Raw genomic sequence first — 21,014 nt, forward strand, 5'->3', positions numbered from 1 at the left:
GAGAGAGAGAGAGAGAGAGAGAGAGAGAGAGAGAGAGAGAGAGTTAAGTACAAAGTATTGTTCAAAAGTATTCAATAACTGAATATAAATATAAATACTAGTAATCTATGTATAAATAATATTATTACTATAAATGATATATAACTGAAAGCAAAATAATTGTTTTAATGGAAAAGACATTTTCATAAATCATGTTTTTTGGTGACATTAAAGCGTCTAATAATAGATACAATAATTTATAGAAAAAACACATTATATTTAAGCAATGAACTGCTTGTATAAAATGGTAGTCATTTCCCATTTGCCACCGACTCGACCGTTAACGAGACCTCAGGTGATGTTAATTTTGGGATCTAATGATTCATCCAAATGTTATGTTTGCCATTCACTAACAGTTACTAACTGTACTCTATATTCATGAGTGTACTAACACAACAACTCAATAGAGTTTCTAAAAATAAAACCTGAATTTAGATTTATCTAAACATTGATCACAAAATTCACACCAAAACCTACAATAGATATGCCGTATAGATGTCCACAAACACAAACACATATAATTTATATCATATAATACAGCATAATATACTGTATAAGATATAATTAGTGTTGGTAACTGAGGGATTGTATAAAAATGAACATTCATAATGATAAAAATTGTTTAATTATAGATTATTTATTTTCGTTAATTTTTCAGTATTTTCAACAAGGTGTTTTAGATGGAAACCATACAACATTTATTGTCTCATAATTAAAATTTTTATATATAATTTTGATTTTTATACATCTTTCTATTATATTTATAAAAAATGTTTTACAATTAAAATGTTGTTAATTTTTTTAAATATGTAAATAGTGCTATGTCTAAATTGCGATTTTTGCAATCAAATTTTTTTTGTAATTGCGACAAATCTCATGAAATTTGCGCATTTTTCAATCAGCACATCACTAGATGTATTGATCAGTTGTAAACCTAAAGTCAACATTTTATATAACAAGTCACTGTAAAAATTGCAATGATTTAGACTTAATTTAAATTATAAATGTTGTAATCTTTAATAAAATAAATATATTTTGTCATTAGAAATAAATAATGTATTAATATTACAGAAAAAACGATTAAAAATTTTATTATGAATATTATTTTAACTAATATTTTCTTATTAATAAATTGACTATTCTTTAAAATTTTAATAACTATTTAAAGCAAAAATATATTTTTAATTTTGTCTTTATATAATTTTTTATAGATTTTTGCTTTTTTATTTTAAGTAATTTATAAAATATACAAATGTAAGTTAAATAAATAATTTATTTTATAAATTAGATTTTTGTTGATATTGCTTCTGTTACGCCGCAAATAAATTAAACTTAAAATATGGGGTAATAATGGCATCAGTTGCTTATTATTCAACAAAAAATGTTATATTAATATTAGATTTTTTCATATCCAATATAAAAACTTAAAATATTAATATATACACATTTGTATATAATGTTTCAAAACTCATCCATTAAATACTTTTTGTTATTATATGCGAATAAAATATATTTTTATCCAAAAATGAGTTTTTTCATCTTTATTTCTCGTATACTATATATGTATATAACTATCTCTCATTGAATTTACGATCGATACCAACATATAAATCAATATATAAAACATAAAATTCGTATCTCATATCTTATGTGACTTAAAATAGTGAGCATAACATTCATAGTACTGTTAGCTAAAAACTAGAGATTCATTTATAAAAATCATTTCTCTATTGACCCGATTTTTCAAACAGTGACACACACTTACACACACACACACACACACACACACACACACACACACACACACACACACATACATACACACACACATACATACACACACACATACACACACACATTGTATATGTGGTATATAGAAAATGTTTATAAAAGAAATGATTTTATATAGTATACCATATATAAAGTTATTTTAAAATTTCAAATTTATTTTAATTTTTACAAATAATATCACATTTCTTGAAAGAAGATATTTATATTCATTTGGGTTTTATTTTTAAAATGTTTTTATATTTTAATGACCAAAGCTTTATTGAAATATATAATGCTTTTATTATTATTATTGTTATAATATGTTATAAATAAAGTTATGCATAATAACAACATTGTTGTCCACTAACAATATTATTATATTTTATATATTATTATATAATGATAATAATGGCCATCTGGTAAAACAAAACATGTGTATTATTTTAATGATAATAATCTGTGCTTTTATTATTAAATATTACTATACTTTATGTACAAGTTTATTGAGATTATAATTATAGTTAATGATAATTATTTTATTATAAACAATAATGTTTAGAAATATTTTAATTTAAAAAAATTAGATTTTTTGTTATAAAAATATTGTAACTAATTTTACTTAAACCAATTAGTAAATAACACAATAATAAAATTACAATATTTTGCAATATTGACATCACGCTTAATTAAAAATATACTTTAATACAAATTTACAATATTATTTTGCTTTTAATAAAATTAAATATAATTGAATGTAATTAATAAATTTAAGACAATCATTTTAAGAGAGTATAGTATTAACACAGTAAGTATAGATACTCTAATAAATTATATAAATAATTTAAGTTATTACTTAAAAATAATAAATTTAAAGTCACATTATTTCTATAACTAAATCATTAATATAAATTATAATTCAATTGAAAATCTAAATTCAATATAATTAAAATGTAAATTAAGCATAAATTGAATTTGATGTAATTTATAAATTTTATATTTTAACATTTTATACTTGTAGTCATACGCGCCATGCATTTCATCCACTGTTTAAATTTGTTGAGTTTAACATAAATTGTAAACATTATTATTTTTTGTATAATTATAAAAATGTAGTTTTTGTTTACGTATAGCTATATATGAAACTTGACTTTATTTATAATAAATTGATTTATAATTATTAAGACAAATATATAAGAGTGACATTTAATGTTTGTATGATATCAGTTCATAGTATAAAAAAATATATTAAGATTTAATGTGATTACATTGTGTGTGTATTTGTAAAATACGATTATATTTTATGGCTCTTAATGGCAGATAAATGTATTTTAGAAACAAATTTACAATAAATTTTTTATGTTTTTATTCATTCAATTGACGTCATCTAATAATATAACAATGAAATACAGTATTATTGTATATGTAATAATAAATTGAATGATTGAGATTAATACTGCCAAAAATAATTTAATGATATAGTTTATTTTAAAATACAATAAGTATTTAATTTTAATTCCTAAGTAAAATTGTAGAATAAAACCACTAAATTGTTATAATTAATAAATTAATTATATTGATATTAGATTTAATCTTAATTTTATAATACAATTTTCATACCTTTTTAAAATTATGGTCAGATTTTATAAGTATAACCAATTCAATAAATGCATATTTCTATCATATTTTTTTTGTAATATATATATATAATACTGTATACACATAATGTAATGTATATATAAATATATTCACATATAATTATAATAATTATTATTATATCATTTGATATTTTTTAGTTTTTATGTTATTAATTAATAATCATACATAATTTAAAACTGTAGTATACTTTATTGATCATACATAAACTCAGATTTAACATTATCAACATAAATTATAATTTAATTATTAAATAATATATACAATAAATTAAAGTTTGTTAGTTATTATTTCAAAGCTGTCATTAAATTTAATAATATACAATTTGATAAAAATTGTGTAATTATCTAAAATATTAATTATTAAATATATATCTATAAATATATTTTATCAATATATAAAATTTAAATAAATAATAATAATGAATTTCTTAAAATATAATTAAATATACATTATTTAAACATGATTACTGATAACATTTACAATATTTTGTATAGTTTATACAATTTAGTATATTGTTTACAGAAATAAAATTATAACAATTTATTTGTTAAATTACATATAATTTTTAAAGAGATAACATAATAATGTTTAGATGTTGGGTCAGTCATAGTATAAACAATTTATTTTATTGTATTTAATCATAAAAACATATTTATTTGAAATTAATGGTCTAAAAGCTATGTCAGCGAAAACAATACATTAAAAGCTAAAGAAAATGGGAGCAAAACTTTCATTACTTTTATCACTAGTTTTCAAGTTTTTGTTTCCCATTTCTTTATATTGTTTGTTTGACTTTCATCTCAAAGGGAATGAACAAACCATTAATGTTTTATGACTGACTGTGCGGTCAGGGATCACAAGTCACACCATATTTATAATGATATGAAAGTGAATCTATGAGTAACTGATGGTAATGTTTGTTAACATTTATTCAATACATTGTAATAATCCATTTGGATTTTTCGTTGCATTTTATATCATATTATTACAATGTCTGGCATTTATAGACTGAGATTAACGACAAACTGAAATAAAATATAAAAACAAAACATAACAGAAAACTAAATGAGAAACCAAAAGCTTTGCCAATATAACTGACAACTGTCCACATATAGTGATCAATGAGTTGGAAAGTGAGGTATGAGTGAGAGCACAGCTATGGAATACTGAGCACTGGGAGGACATACATATAACATGACACTACATATTATATGAGCGCAACAAAAATCATTATGATAGTCCATGTAATGAAAAAAAGGGTTTATCATTATAACTGAAACATTGTTTTGCAGTCAACTGTATATTTAATTAGAGAATTTTTGCTCAAAATTACAAGTTTTATTATAGACCAGTCAAATGTAAAAAATAAAATAATTATTTTTGACAAACAATATATAATATTATATATTAAATTGTATAAAAGTTATATCAAAATAATTAATTTAATGCAAATACAGAAAAATAATATATACCAAAACAATGTTTTATATATAAAATTCAAAAAACCCTCAATCCGTAAATTTTTGTGTTGTATGTATTTTTGCTGATAACTATTATCTACATGTGCTGACAATATAAAAAGCATTGCTATAATAATATATAACAATATTGAGAATATTCTTGAGGGCCAACCGTTCAAATGAGCGCTGAATTTCCACTCTAATGAGCAGTTAGATACAAATGCCAGTAAACACATGTGAGCTAACGGCTTATGTATTATATATGTGTATTGAATATATTATATCAAAAACTATATTTAAGTATTGAAATAATACAAGTATTATTAACAATATATTTAGAGACAATGTCAAAAATTTTGATACTTTGTTATATGTTTAATATTATATGACACGTTTGCAATTAATATAATATTGTTGTTTTTAAAATTGTTAAATCAATTGGAGTGTAATATTTTTGATATCATAAAGACTATAGTTTATATAAAATTAAAATTTTAAAATTTGAGTCAAAGTTAAAATAAATTTAATTATTCAATTAAAAATTGTAAGTTTTTAATGTAATATAATAAAATATAAACATTGTCTTAAAATATTGCCGCATATTCTTAATAATATATTTTATAAAACTAATTTCTAATTATATGATTTATTTGTTATTGAATTTGGTTTAAAATAAATTTTTAAAATCTTATATATGTACAGTATAGTGTAGTTAATAAATTTATTAAATAATATATTGCTAGTAAAATAAAATTCCTAATAATAATACAGCAAAATAATATTATTATTGTATGAATCATTGAATTTATTTATATCATATATTTAAACATTTTAATTTATTGTATATTATTGTATTGTATTTTATTTAATGTATTTTGCACGCATAAGCAAATAAATATTTTAATTTCTTAAATAGTATTCTTGTTTTAAATAATATTTATTTTATTATTGTTAAAAACATATGTTGTTTATCCATATTTGTCACAAACATTATGCAAATGTATTGCATAGATATTATACTGTATATATGAGTAAAGCTCAAAAGTGTTATCATGATAAATTTTTTAATTTAACTATCTTAGGTATTTTATCCTAATTTTATAATATACACTTTGCTTATGCAAAAATAAACTATTAAATGTAATATAAATTTATTTTTTAATGTATTTAAAATAATTAAAGTAACATGGACCAATTAATAAGTTACCGATCTGAGTTTTACTGGTATATATAAATTTTATCATAATATATATATATATATATATATATTGTGTGTGTGTATGTGTGTGTGTGGTGTTGCAAAAAACCTAATCAAGTGTATAAAAATTGCTAAAATATATAGATAACATCTCATGTTTATGAATTACATGTTATGGTTCAACGCATACATTCAGTAAATTACTTGATATTATATAAAATAAATCATGAAATACTGTATATAATAAAAAATAAATATTTAATTTAATAAATAACTTATACATCACTGATGGTAAATATTATTGATATATTTGTTGTTTAAACAGCAATATGGTTTATATAACATTAGATCACAAAATTTATATTTCATAAAAATATCAAATGTTTAGCAAAAAACAAAAATATATTGTTTTTTAGACAATTTTATCAACATTTTACTAAAATAAAATAAAATATACCTTTTTATTGTCGTTAAAGCATAGCACGTATTTTAAAAAAACTAAAATATACTTATATTTTCTAAATTTTGTAACTCTAAAAATAATTTAAAAAATTTTAAATTTATGTTATTACAAATCATATAATTATATAAACTAAAATAATATTTTAAATGGTAAATATGTAATTGAACATAATAAATAATTTTCTATTATTAAAATTATAAAATGTTTTTATTAACAAAAATATTATTAGTTTAAGAAATGTAATAATTATGTGTATATTTAAATAAATAAAAATAGTGTATTTACGATATACTGAAAATGATAAAAATAAATTTTGAGATTTAATATAATAGTATATAATTTGTATGTCATTTGTTAAGTATATAATCGACTTAATTACAAAAATATCGGGCGTTGTGTCCATTGGGTGTGATATTCCTTACAGTAAAAGTGTTTAATCCGCCCGCAGTTTAAGCCAAATGATTGATCATTTGATAAGAAAAACTCATAAAATTGAATTATTTTATGTATTATACTATATATTGAATAAAACATATTCTTAAATGAGAGTCAATTTTTATTTTATATTTGCTAATAAAAACTAATAACTACTTTATTATACTTATGGTTCTACATAATATACAATTGCAAATATATTATATATATATATTCAATATTTATTTAAAAGATAAAATTTATGAATTTATAAATTTGTTATTGAAATTTTCAAATGTATTAGAAATGTATTCAAAACTATAAAAGAATACTTAAATTATATATTGATTTGATTTATTTAATTATTATTTTTGTATAGAATATTAATAACAAACACTATCTTAGAATTTAAAAGTTTAATAAATTCATTTCAGTATAAGTATCTTGAAATAAGTGTGAAAGGTCATAGGTCATTTAGTGTTTATTCTACTATAATTTGATTCCTTAATGGTTATATTAATATTGTAGATATTGTATTTTTTAATAATAATTTGATTAATGTATTATCAATATTTTAATTTTATAAAAGCTTTTTATATATAAAGTAAAATTTGTTATAATATTTTAACGCTAGATATGTGATGGCATGTGATTTGAAGTGATTTCAACCAAATATTGTTTCATAACCTGAGGCTATCAAATATTATTAAGAATTGCAGGACAAGCAATATTTATCAACAATTTTCATCAAAAAATGGACAGTTTTTCAAATATTACTTTTTTGATACAAAATATACTGTACTTTCGTCATATATTTTATTACTTTATACAATAGATCGTATATCATAGTTAAAAATATATTCACATCGCATGACATTTTAGTTTTAAAAAGCAAATATTAAAATTACTACACATACACACACATACATACATAAACACAAATCTAACTATTTTATATAAGGAATTAGATGTTATACGGTTTGAATTTTTTTTTTTGAATTGTCATCAAAATTCAAAGTAAATAATTTCAATACTAAAGATATGATTCATTTTATTAATATTTATATATTCTCAGAGGGTTTTTAGTATAAAGTTATTTATATTTTTAAATACTTCAAACACACATCGTTTTAATAGATAATAAGTTTTAAGATTAAATCATGTATTTTATATATTTATGAATTTACAGTAAATAACATTAATGTATTCATTAAAATAGCGTCAAAATTAGAAATATTTTCATTAAAATTCTTAAATGTTTTTCCATAAAAACCTTTATTTAAAAATATTATTTTAATATTCATTTATTACTTTAATACAATAAAATACTGTATACTGTAAATTAATGGTGTAAATATATATATATATATATATACTGTATAACGATAATAATCAGTTTATATATATATATAATAAATATAAAGTAAATTTTTAATAAATGCAATTCACATAAAAATTATCTTATTTGTTTAAGTTAAAAATATATTTTACTAACAAAACAAATGAAACTAATAAAATAATATGTAAATTTATTGTTAATATATTTTATTATTTAAAAATATCTTTTAAAAAGTTAGTATTATTAAGAAAACAGGTAAAAAAATTAAAAAAATCTATTAGTTTTTAGAATAAATTTTAATTAATCAATTGTTTACATGAGAATTAATACTATCTAAAAAATAAATTGTTTGTGTTTATTGTGTTAAGTCATGTGTATTGATTATGATCCACATAAATGTTATTTTATTAGCCAAACTATAAACCAAAATAATACTTATCAAGATATTCATCGTATAGTTTAAAACAAAAGCAACCGAAATAAAAAAAACTTAATCTTAAGTTTCACCGAAAAAAACCCTAAAACTAAAGTTTCTTTAAGACTCTCAACTAATCTTTATTATAAATGTTAGTTTCGCTACAAATTCAATGTGTTTTTCCTAAGTTAAGCCATAATACTATGTTATGAGAGATTATATATAAAAAGAGAAAGTGAGAGATATCTTTAATACAGACATTGAAAAGACATCCACTTTTCACAAGTATTCATACATATAGTCATTATTATTGAATACCTATTGTTATTGGCTATAACTTATAGTGAAAAAATGCCAGAATATGTGCCAAAATAGTCTCTACCCGTAATAAAAGCACCGTTAGCATCAATAATATATATAACTTATATATATATATAGTGTGTGTGTTAGCTATTAAAAGGCACAGTTTGCATGTCTAATCGATAAGGCTTTACTACACGACCACCATTACACCAAACCCGTCACTATAATACTATATATACCAATACATTGTTTATTATATAATGTATTTTATACCCAATATATAGTAAGTTTATATTATATGCATATTCTGGTTAATTGTATGTTTTCGTATAATACAGTTTATAATATATTGAGTCTTTATATAAGTATACTTATTGTATTAGTTAAGGTTTGCTATCAAAACAATACAACAAGATATAGTAAAATAATTTTTGTTTTATTAGCTTTAACGTTATATTTGCTCAAAAATTATATAAACACTAAATTTACAGCAAAAACAACAATAACAACAACTACATCATATAAAGTGTGTTGTATTTTTTATTAGTCAGAGTCCCTGATATTAAACAACAACATCACAAATATAATGCAATCCAGACTCTCATTATTTTGCATTTGCTTTTTATACACACATTAAGCATACAATATATTGAGTGAGAAAAACTACACAACAATTGCATTCACGTATTAAATTGAATTAAAATCTCTCACACAGCAAACAAAAACTTTATACAACAATACATATTATATCAAATATACAACAATGCAATGCAATAAATAAATACAAACATTAAGGCATTCATTATTATCATTATTTGTCGGTCCTTTGACTCAATGATACACCAATTGTAAGCATTAATTAGGAAAAGTGAGAAAAATAAGAGTGAGATTCAAATCAACGACAACTTTCCTCATTAATCAATGGTTTGATTAATTAAATTTATTCAAATCTATTAGCTTTTTATATCTCTTTATCTATAATACTATAAAATTATTTGAGATAAAAATAGAGCTATAGATAAAGTAAGAAAAGAAAATAAAAGATAAATAAATTGATTATTTTTTATAAACTAAATATAACATATATTTAGATCTATTTAATTGAAATTAATTTGAATAAATATATATTAATAAATCTTAGAATATATATAAACATCAAACAAAATTATATTTATGTTCTAAAAATATATCTTATTATTAATAATATTTTTCAGCTTAATTAGTTTTCTTTATATCTACTTATATATATATATATAATATGCGATTATATTATTGTATTTTATATGATATATAAATAGTTTTATATTAATTCACAACATTATACATACTTCAATAAGCAAATATCTTGAATAAATATATATCTATATATAATTTATATAATATAATTTTACATTTTCAACACATAATCTCATTATTTATGCTCACAGAATATACTATATATATGCGAAAACTATTTATTAAAAATGAAATAATAATAATAATAATAATAATTCTCTCTCAGAAGCGAATAATACTCAGTAAAGAAGAAAAATAAATATATATTATATAAGACTAAAATAATATATTATAAACAATATATACAATTTATTGTTTAATAAGTTTGCAGATATTTAAATTCAAAAGTCAATTGAAATACTAATATACCACACAATTTATTATAAAAAATTATATTTGCAATTGAAAGCACAAATATTTGCTAAAAATTTTAATATTGGGTTTACTTTGTATTTAAGATAAACAAAAATTTGCACAATTTATCAAAGACAAAAAATAATCTTATAAAATATTAGTTTAAATGTAAATAAGATTAATTTTTACATGTTTTCAATCACTAATTTTATTTTTTTGTGGTATTATTTTTTTTCTCAAAAATTTTATTTTAAATAAATAGTTTATTTTGATTTGTAATTTCATATAACCGTTGCTTTAAATAATATATATTTCAAAATGAAAAATATCTTTTAGACAATTTAATATAACAGAAAAAAATGTAAAAAATATAAAGACAAAAGTTGCTGAAAAGATATTAATCCTCTTTTATATATAGTATATATTTATATGAAAACTTGTATTGAATAGTAATAATAGCAATAGTATTGTATAATAATAATGACAGCAAATAATATGATATGCTTTTAGGGTTATTTTTTATTCAAAAATTTATATAATATGCCATAACTACACTTTGTATTGAAGATAATGTATAGTTTGTTACGTACAGATAATTCAAGTCATATGACAAATGGAGACAGGTCATTTTATATTAAAATGTGAAAAATGGTATCATACATTTATATTCAATATATATATATATATATATATATATATATATATATATCTAAACTTACTAAATGTAATATAATAGATAAGATTATATACTATTGATGCTATAATAAAAAAAGATTATTTAAAGATATCTATAAATTATATGTTTGCAAATGTTATAACAAAATTTATAAAATATTCAAATGATTTATTACAGTTCTATATTTTTAATGCTATAGTATTATAAATGACAAGCAAAACATTATATTTTATTGATTAAAATTTATTGGCATAAATTTATTTATCATAAAATTCAATAATTTGCATTTCATAATAATATAACTTATATTTTTTGACATTCATTTCATAAAACTAGTGCTCAATTTTTTCATTGCTCTACTATTTCATTGAATGTTTCACTTAACTTCCTGTTTGTATTTTACTTTACTTTTTTCTCTACACAATACTTACTGTAGACTATTTGTTTCAATTCTCTACTCACACATTAGCTAATATCACAAATTTTGCCGTATATATAGATATTTAATGGTATATATTGTCTACTTTTTTCTGTTATTTTACTTTTTTCTTTGTGTAAACCATTTTGGGTAAAGGCATAGTTCTCAATGTGTATCTCCCTTTCCTCACATCACTTAAACAATCTCTCTCTCTCTCTCTCTCTCTCTCTCTCTCTCTCTCTCTCTCTCTCTCTCTCAAACTCACTCTCCTCTCGCTTTCGCTTTTATTAAGCCTCAAGAATGAGAAGAAGAGTATCAGAAAAAATAAAGTCAACACAAAAAGCAATGAAAAAAATAAAGGAAAAGAAGATGATTGCAATGGCAATGATATTGTAAGATATATTCAATGATTTGTCTTATCGATAGAGAGTAACCAACAAAAAAAAAGAGTGAATATAGACGACTATAAATCAGTTTAGTTATAGTGAACATCGTTTGTGATGTTGTCTTGTGATGTCATGTTTTGTAATATAGTTGTAATTCAATTCAATTGACTGTACATATGACTCAAAATAATCTATTGAATATCAATACAACAAATATATAGATAATTACATTTAGAACGAAAATACATTATATAACTAATAAAAATAATTTTTTCATTATAATATTATTTATTTATTTTTGTATAAATCAATAATAATAATAATAATAATAATAATAATAATAATAATAATATTGTAACAAATGATATTTTTGTATTATCAATTAATAAACAAATATGATTATATATTTTACAATAATAATAATTGTATAGTATTACATAGTTTTGATAACTGATTAAGTTTATTATCTTTATATTTATAAAATAATCAGAATCTTATTTAAATAAAACTTTAAATATATTTTAAACATTTATTTGTATATATTTAAAAAATAATATTAGAAATACATTTTTAAAATTTACTAAAAATTTATAATCAATTAGCAATAAATCAATTGCAAATATAATAAAAACATTAAATTACAATACAATACCTTGAATTGTTTGCGTCCAAAGTGATAACCAAAGTATTGATGTGATTATGCATATCAAACATAAATCCATATTACATAACATCATATACACAGTCAATACAATACTATCGATAATATTGAATATTGATTGCAGAGTTCACATTGTATTTTAATTCATTGCATTATGTAATGTAAATAAAAATTTTAATATAATTGCTAATAAATTATTAGTTCCTAATATTAAGTCATATATGAATGATACACACAGTACTGACTGTTGGAGTAAATGAATAACACCATTGAGAGAGATAGCACTGCAAACTGTATTAGAAGTTGAGCTCATAATACAAATTGTATGTCAATTGACAAACTCTAAGACCCGGTATCTGACAGTCAGAGAGAGGGCAGTTGAGCACCGGTTGGTTTGCAACATAACAGTGCATGCGTTCAGTGATATATCTTTACGGTCTTAACTGGAACTCATGGATCGGATTGACATCTGTATGACTGTATTTGAATCAATTTAATTGCTTCACCCAATTGTCTATAATTTGTTTGCCGTTATATCAATTTATTATTATTTTTTGTTGATGTCTAACAACTAGAAATAAAAACTAAATGTTTAAACGATATCAAAATTAGTTTTTGTGTAAACTATTAGTAAAAACTATTGATATTTTTATTACTATATTTAATTAAATTATTATATTAATATTTCACTGAAATTCATTATAAGATTATATCTTTTATAAAAATGATTTTTATTTGAATTATATTGTAATATATATGTAATTTATTAGTTTATATATCTGTATAATAACTATCTGTATACATATAATTTATATTTTATGATTCTATGATAATATTAATTCAATTAATTAAATATTAGTTTAGATAAACAATTATATTATTTTCATCTAAATCATTATAAAATGATTTTTAGTGTTTTTATTAACTATGATATATTTAACTCAAATCTTTTTATTATAATTAATATAAATTCAATTGAATTGAATAATAAATTAATAATTAAACTTTTTTTCAAAATATATAATTAATTAACATATTTATCTAACTTTTTATATGCATGAAAACATTGTGATGTTATTTAATAAAACAATGAGAAAATTATTAGTTGAATAAATGAATCAATTTATGGACAGTCGGGTAAGTCATTACAATGATTCAGATGCAGTCATACAGATGTCGATCCCAACCGTGAGTGAAGACCATAACGAAGTGAAGATTGTAAAGACTTATCACTGAACGCATGCACTGTTGTGTTGCAAACCAACCGGTGCTCAACTGCCCTCTCTCTGACTGTCAGATACCGGGTCTTAGAGTTTGTCAATTGACATACAGTTTGTATTATGAGCTCAACTCCTAATACAGTTTGCAGTGCTTTCTCTCTCAATGGTGTTTATCACTCACTGTAACAATAACTACATTACAGTTGTGTATATATGACTTGATATTAGAGAAACTAATAATTTGGCGGCAATTTTTGGCAAAACTTTTTTTGGACACTAATTATTGACAATAATTTGATATATAATGTGAACCAATCAGTGATTTTATCGTAATATATCTATCATTGTATTGAAAGAGGATATGATGTCATGTCATAAGGATTTATGTTTGATATTCACAATCACATCAATACTTTGGTCATCACTTTGGACGCACACTATTCAAGGTATTAATTATTATTAAACTTTATTTCTTATTTAAATAATTATTATTTGTAAAAATAACTAATTATATAATTAACTAGATTTTCAAAAATTTTTTTTTGTATAACTATTTTTAATAAAATAAATTATGGTCTTATACTAAATTTTAGAAAGTCGTGTATTTTTATTATTAAATTTTATAAACAATTATATAATTACTATTATAATCAATAATAATATATAAATAATTATTATTATTATAATAGCAATAATTATTGAAAGCAAAACTCTGTACTAAGGTTTGGCTAAATTAAATGCAAATAAATATCAAAACAAAATATATTTTTAACTTTAATTTAAAGCAATGTTTTATATGTTTTTATGAATAAACATAATGTAAAAGCAAATAATTTATTTACTAATTTAAAAAATAAGTGTTTATATCATACAAAAAATTCATTCACTTATTTGTATTGAGAAGCCATTGGGTGAGTGAAGCCCTCAATAAAATGCAATTCAATATCAGACACATAGGAGTGGAAAGCTATGGAAATAACTATAAGAACCGGTCATCAGTACAATAGAGCCCAACTCTCGGCCCAACACACCCACTGCTATACAAGTCTAGTGTTGTGTATGTATAGTATGTCCTAAGCTCTCACTTGGATCTACTTGTTATATATAGTAGCTTCTCATAACATAATACCCACAAATCTCTGTTTACAAACATAAAAATATTTAGTATAATATAATATAAAAAATTTTACTTTTTTAGTAAATATATTATCTATAAAAAAAATATATAATTTCAATAGCCTGAAGCTGATAATTAGAGGTAGAAATATGTATGAGTGACCAAAACATTAGCCAATACAACCAACAAAATTTTTAGGTATACTGATTGCGAACATAGAGATTATGTGTTACAATGTAGACATATAGTAAATATTCAATAGGTGTGTCCAATTGTGCTGACCTTCAACCCTGTTTTACGATAAAAAATGTGCCGATCCTTTACTAACCCCCTGTGCGATAGTCAATCACTGAAACCTTCTTATAAAAACAAAATAGATTTTTGAATCTAATATTTTTGAATGACTGTCCCATTTGGGAATAATATATGATACTAATTATCATTAATAGGGTTTTAAAATACATATAATTTATTATGAATATAGTATTATTTAGCTTTTATTATTCTTTATTATCAAAACTAACATTTTATCATAAAATTTATGAATTTTAGTTAAAACAAAGTATATTTTTAATAATAATTATTATTATATAATATATTTTTAATATGTTTGTAATTATTATTAAAGTTAAAATATCACGAGGATTCGTGATTTTGTATATCATAAAAATTGATTTATAAAGATAGCATTTATAAAAACAACAACAACAACAACAATATTTAGACTCAGATCTGACTATTGTATTAGTTTGATATTTTGCCGCTTTTATTGATTATATGCTATTAGAGTGAGTGAAATCTCATAGTATATTATGGTCAGTGAATATCAAAAATTATATAATAGGTTATATAACTGTTATAATGCTAGACATCATATTAAAGACTTTCATACTATGTCTACCTTAAATACAATGTATTTATTATATGTGAATATAATTGTTTTATAACATGAGCATTGAATTTAAGCATTTCCCACGACTATTCTCCTCAACGAGCACTCAGTTACTTACCGACCCATACCTCAATTTGTGTACACCGTCACCGACATAACACTATCTCTACTGTATTTTTAAATACCACTTCTTTAAATATTACTTTTTCTTATATATTCACCCCATCACACACACACACACACACACACACACACACACACACACACACACACACACACACACACACAGATAGATAGATAGATAGATAGATAGATAGATAGATAGATAGATAGATAGATAGATAGATAGATAGATAGAGAGAGAGAGAGAGAGAGAGAGAGAGAGAGATTCACTCAATGCTATTGTAGTTTTTATTTGATAGCGTTATATATGACATTATTTTCACATGAGCTCAACTGCCGCTTCAATATATGTTTTATATATTATAAGTACAGAATAACTTTTTTCTATGAGAAATTGTGACTTTTTATTAGTATTTATAAAACATTTTTCTTTTTTGATTATATAAATTACATATAGCTATATATATATATATATATATATATTGTATATTACAGTACAGCAACTAATGTGCTGTTTATAAAAGCCAGGCCTCATACTTATATACTATATATTATATAATAGTATTTTATTTTTCAATAAGTGATAACAATAAAGTCCTTATATTATAGTAACACAACATTTTTTATTTGATCAACAATTCAAACTCCAGACAACTAAACTTTATACTATTATACTATATATAAATTCTATTATTTATAATTTATTTTTCTATGCTTAAAAATATTCTTACAATATTCACAATTTATTTACTGTATTATAATAAAAAAATATAAGTTAATGATATTATACTATACAAATATATTATAAACTTTTTTATTAAAATACTTTTTTAAAAATTTTTTAGCAAAATCTAGAAAATGTATATAAACATGTTACAATTGAAAAATATGTTAATATTGAAATATTTGAAATTTATAATAAAAAAATTAAGTACAAAAATACAAGCGTCAAAATAAATTAGATTTTAATTTGCTTTTTAATTTAATTTTTATTTTATTTGTTGTTATTTACACAGTTTTTGTTACTTTTTAACAAATTTTAAAAAATACATGTTTTACATATAAATTAGATCTAAAGTGAATGTCTAAAAATGTGTTGTTAATTTACATCACATTATTATTTAAGTGAAATTACAGCCATACGTCCTAAAAGTTGTTAAAAACAAAAATCTGGTACACAATAAATGTTACGTAATTTAAGTCAACACACTTTGTATGAAAAGCATTTTAAGAGAGAGAGAGAGAGAGAGAGAGAGAGAGAGAGAGAGAGAGAGAGAGTCACGCGATTTTAGTGGTGATTGCGATGAAAGCGAGCATAAGATTTGGCATCGCTTTCAAAATATATTATAAATATATAACACTTTATGTGTTGCGAAGCTTAAGAAAATATACATTTAAACTATGTTTTAGTTTAGTGTTTGTCATACTATATATAATATTATAAATATTGCATATATACTATATATATTTATATTTAAATATTTGATTTGAATCATTTGGTACACAAATGCACTATTTTTATACTTAAGATATATAAAGAATAATACTAAAGTTGCAATTCATAATAAATTAATTTGTTATAAAGTTTTTGAATATCTATTTTTCAATTATCTTAACTCTATTTTTTCAAACAACTTTACTAAACCAGTACATTAGCATTGCGTATCTGTGTTTTTAAGTTCATTTTTATTATTTTAAATTATTTCCAAAATTTCACATAGTTGTTAATGTGATAGACACACAATTATGTAAAAATAGGTAATACCTAAAATTAATAATTAATTTTTCATTTTACAGTTAATCATATATTTTAGAATATTTTTTATTTTCATAATATACTCAATATTTTGAGGTAATATCACTAATATTGCAAACATTTTCAGCAGTTTTTGACAATAATTTTATAATACGGAAATGAAAATAGAAAGTAATGTTTTTATAAAACATTGTTAGACTTAGTATGAATGAGTAAAATGTGATATTTAATGACAAAATCTATTACAGAATATTTTATTTAAAACATATGTGACTGATGTATGTTATCTCTGGTTTTACAGTATATGTCATCACTTCAATTAATATATATATAGTTTTGTTTAATTACATAAAAATACCTTTTATATAATTTATTAATTTTTTTTTATTTATAAATAATTTGTAAAAATTTTATATTATATTATTATATTTTATATAAAACTGATTTTTTACATTTGTTATGTTATATAAAAATTAATTTTGTATGAATAGGGAAGCAATGAAATGTTGAATAAATTATAACAAATTATTGACTAAACCGATAGTTGCCGGTCTTAATGGCGCATAAATCAGTACAAAGTTTTTTTTAATATATATGGATAAATGTGAAGCCCCTGTGATATCTATTAATCAATTATATTTTGCACATTTTGTCGTACAATGAACTCCATACATACAATAGCAACAATATTCAAAATGTATTTTATTTTATTTAACAAAAAACTCTTCAATAATGAATCAATCAATATATACGAGGAAAATAAAAAAGTAAATTTAATTCATAATAGTAAACAAAACAATATTGCATTTTTAAACAAATTATTAATACTAAAGTCGAGATACCTTTTTTTATACATAAATATTATCAATAACTGTCTAATGTATTGAAAATACTAACTAATAACTGATAATTTATTTATTTATCTTAACATATTAAGACATTTTCAATATCTTATATTCAAAGTGTTAGATTTTATTTATATAATATATGTGTATAAATATACATATAATATATTCAGATGTATGTAACATATCAATGATATTGTGTTTGATGAGACATATTTCAAATATACAGTACTAGTACTGTATGTCTTCTATTTTACTGGTGAGTGACAGATGGGGTTTCCATTAATAGAATCCATAGTAAAGGATCGGTATTATGGTTATCATATTGTGAACCCTAATCTCAAAATTAGATGACTGAGTGTTACAGGACTGGTAGGTCTTTTAATGAGTAAAAACTTGCAATGACTTTCTTCATGAACTAGTAAAACACAGTTTTCACTTCACATGGTTTCACATATAATTGATAAGAGAGAGAGAGAGAGAGAGAGAGAGAGAGAGAGAGAGAGAGAGAGAGAGAGACTATGTCCTTAGTTTTACAACAGTTTATCTGTTTGTATTGAAATTACATTTTCTCAAGTATTAAATTGTTTTAATGGGTGGTCTGTGTCTCTGTGTTTTTCACTCCCCACCGCTTACTATACTGTGAATACTATGCAAACTATTCATAGATTTATCAGTAATGTTAATGTGTATTACAATTGCCATCAGTAGTGACTATCAGGCAATGAGATGGAAACGAGTGACGAAAAAATAAATAACATTTGAAAACAAATTTCAAGGACCAGACCTATGATAACACTACAAGACTTTATTTTGTATATACAGTATATACTATATATTGTTGTTTTCACTCAACACACACCTAATTTTAGGACCACTTTTTTGTTGTTTTTGAATGTTTTTTTGTTTTTGTTGAAAGTTTATATTGTGTATAACAACACATTATTATTTATAAGTGAATTACATAAAAAGTAAGACAATATAAGTATTATTGTTTTTCATGCGTCCCTTTAAAATTTTTTTAACCATTAAAGCATTTCATACGTGTTTTTCTACAAATTACTAGTTTTATCCACCAAAACAACATATCAAACATTTTATGTTATTATTTTAAACGTATTATAGTTTACACAATTTCTATCATTTTCAATCATTACAAGTATAACAAATACTGTATAACTGTTGGTATAATTGTTTTTAAGAATAAAACTAGTTTTAATAGAAATTATAAACGACATTAAATTATCATTAATGATGTTATAATCAGAATTGGAAATTAGATAGAGATTTATCAGTAAGTGTTTATATAATTAATAATCAGTAGATTTTTTTTTATAAATGCTGCATTAGATATGTAAATAATTAATTGTTGTTTTTTATTTAAACATTTTAAAGCACATTTATCACAATAAATAATCTTGATGTCTAAAAAATTTTGAATATCAGTTGTATAATGATACTCTATTATTATGTATATTTTTACATGATTGCTATAATGCAATTATTTGTTAAAGTATTGATTATGGCAACAGAAAAATCATTGTAAATAATATTTTTAGGAAATGGGAGTTATGGGCCACCCGTATATAAAAAATATTGTCTATCATTTTAATTGCAATTTAGTGTGCCATGTCTTTCTATTATATATTATTGAGTTTCAATACCTAACTGAGCCAAATAGTTATGTCATAATTGGACTTCACTTGAAAAAATATTGGGCGGACCCAGAAATATACTCTATATTATTTGTATGTTACTCTTAAAGCAGAAAATATATAATTTTAAATTATTATTATTATTATATTAGCTATTTTGTTAGGAGTAGGCGATAGATGCTAACTATGTTCATAATTTAAGTGTTATATAACACAATATTAAAGCGGAAAAAAATAAATGTAAAGCAAAACATCTGTTTACTGTATTTGTGACATACAATAATTGCATAACATTTTTGAATCAAATAATAATTTATTGTAAATTACATTTCACTTTCATTTAGTTTCAATAATTTACTGCACTTTGTTATTGACATTAATGTCTCGTTCAGTGAACAACAATACTAACTGTGTGTATGAACTTTGTATATGGGCTTTAAAATCATTGATTGGCAAATATATTGCGAGAAAAGTAATTTGTTTAGCAATCAAATATTGTTCAAATGTTGGCATAAAATTGTTATTTTTGTCATTTAACAACATACAATATTTTATCATAATTTATATCTAAATGCATAG

At 21.5% G+C, this 21,014-nt stretch overlaps 2 protein-coding genes across 3 annotated transcripts in view; one reads left to right on the forward strand and one right to left on the reverse strand.

Moving 5' to 3' along the window:
- Window positions 1–12,900, reverse strand: part of LOC128960828 (protein turtle-like) — a 55,249-nt gene extending 42,349 nt beyond the window's left edge. Inside the window, exon 1 of the mRNA XM_054306968.1 lies at window positions 12,819–12,900. Within this exon, the coding sequence (XP_054162943.1) occupies window positions 12,819–12,900 (82 nt within the window). The remainder of the gene's footprint in view (window positions 1–12,818) is intronic.
- A 1,202-nt stretch (window positions 12,901–14,102) lies between these two features.
- The window catches only part of LOC128960786 (protein turtle homolog B-like), an 86,506-nt gene continuing 79,594 nt past the window's right edge, over window positions 14,103–21,014 (forward strand). For both annotated transcript variants that reach the window (XM_054306923.1, XM_054306931.1), the window contains exon 1: window positions 14,103–14,493. In XM_054306923.1, the coding sequence (XP_054162898.1) occupies window positions 14,409–14,493 (85 nt within the window). In that variant the 5' untranslated portion in view covers window positions 14,103–14,408. The remainder of the gene's footprint in view (window positions 14,494–21,014) is intronic.

This window comes from Oppia nitens, unplaced genomic scaffold, assembly GCF_028296485.1.
Source record: "Oppia nitens isolate AA-2021 unplaced genomic scaffold, nextdenovo-longstitch-racon4-pilon3 scaffold13_pilon_pilon_pilon, whole genome shotgun sequence".
Taxonomy (NCBI): domain Eukaryota; kingdom Metazoa; phylum Arthropoda; class Arachnida; order Sarcoptiformes; family Oppiidae; genus Oppia; species Oppia nitens.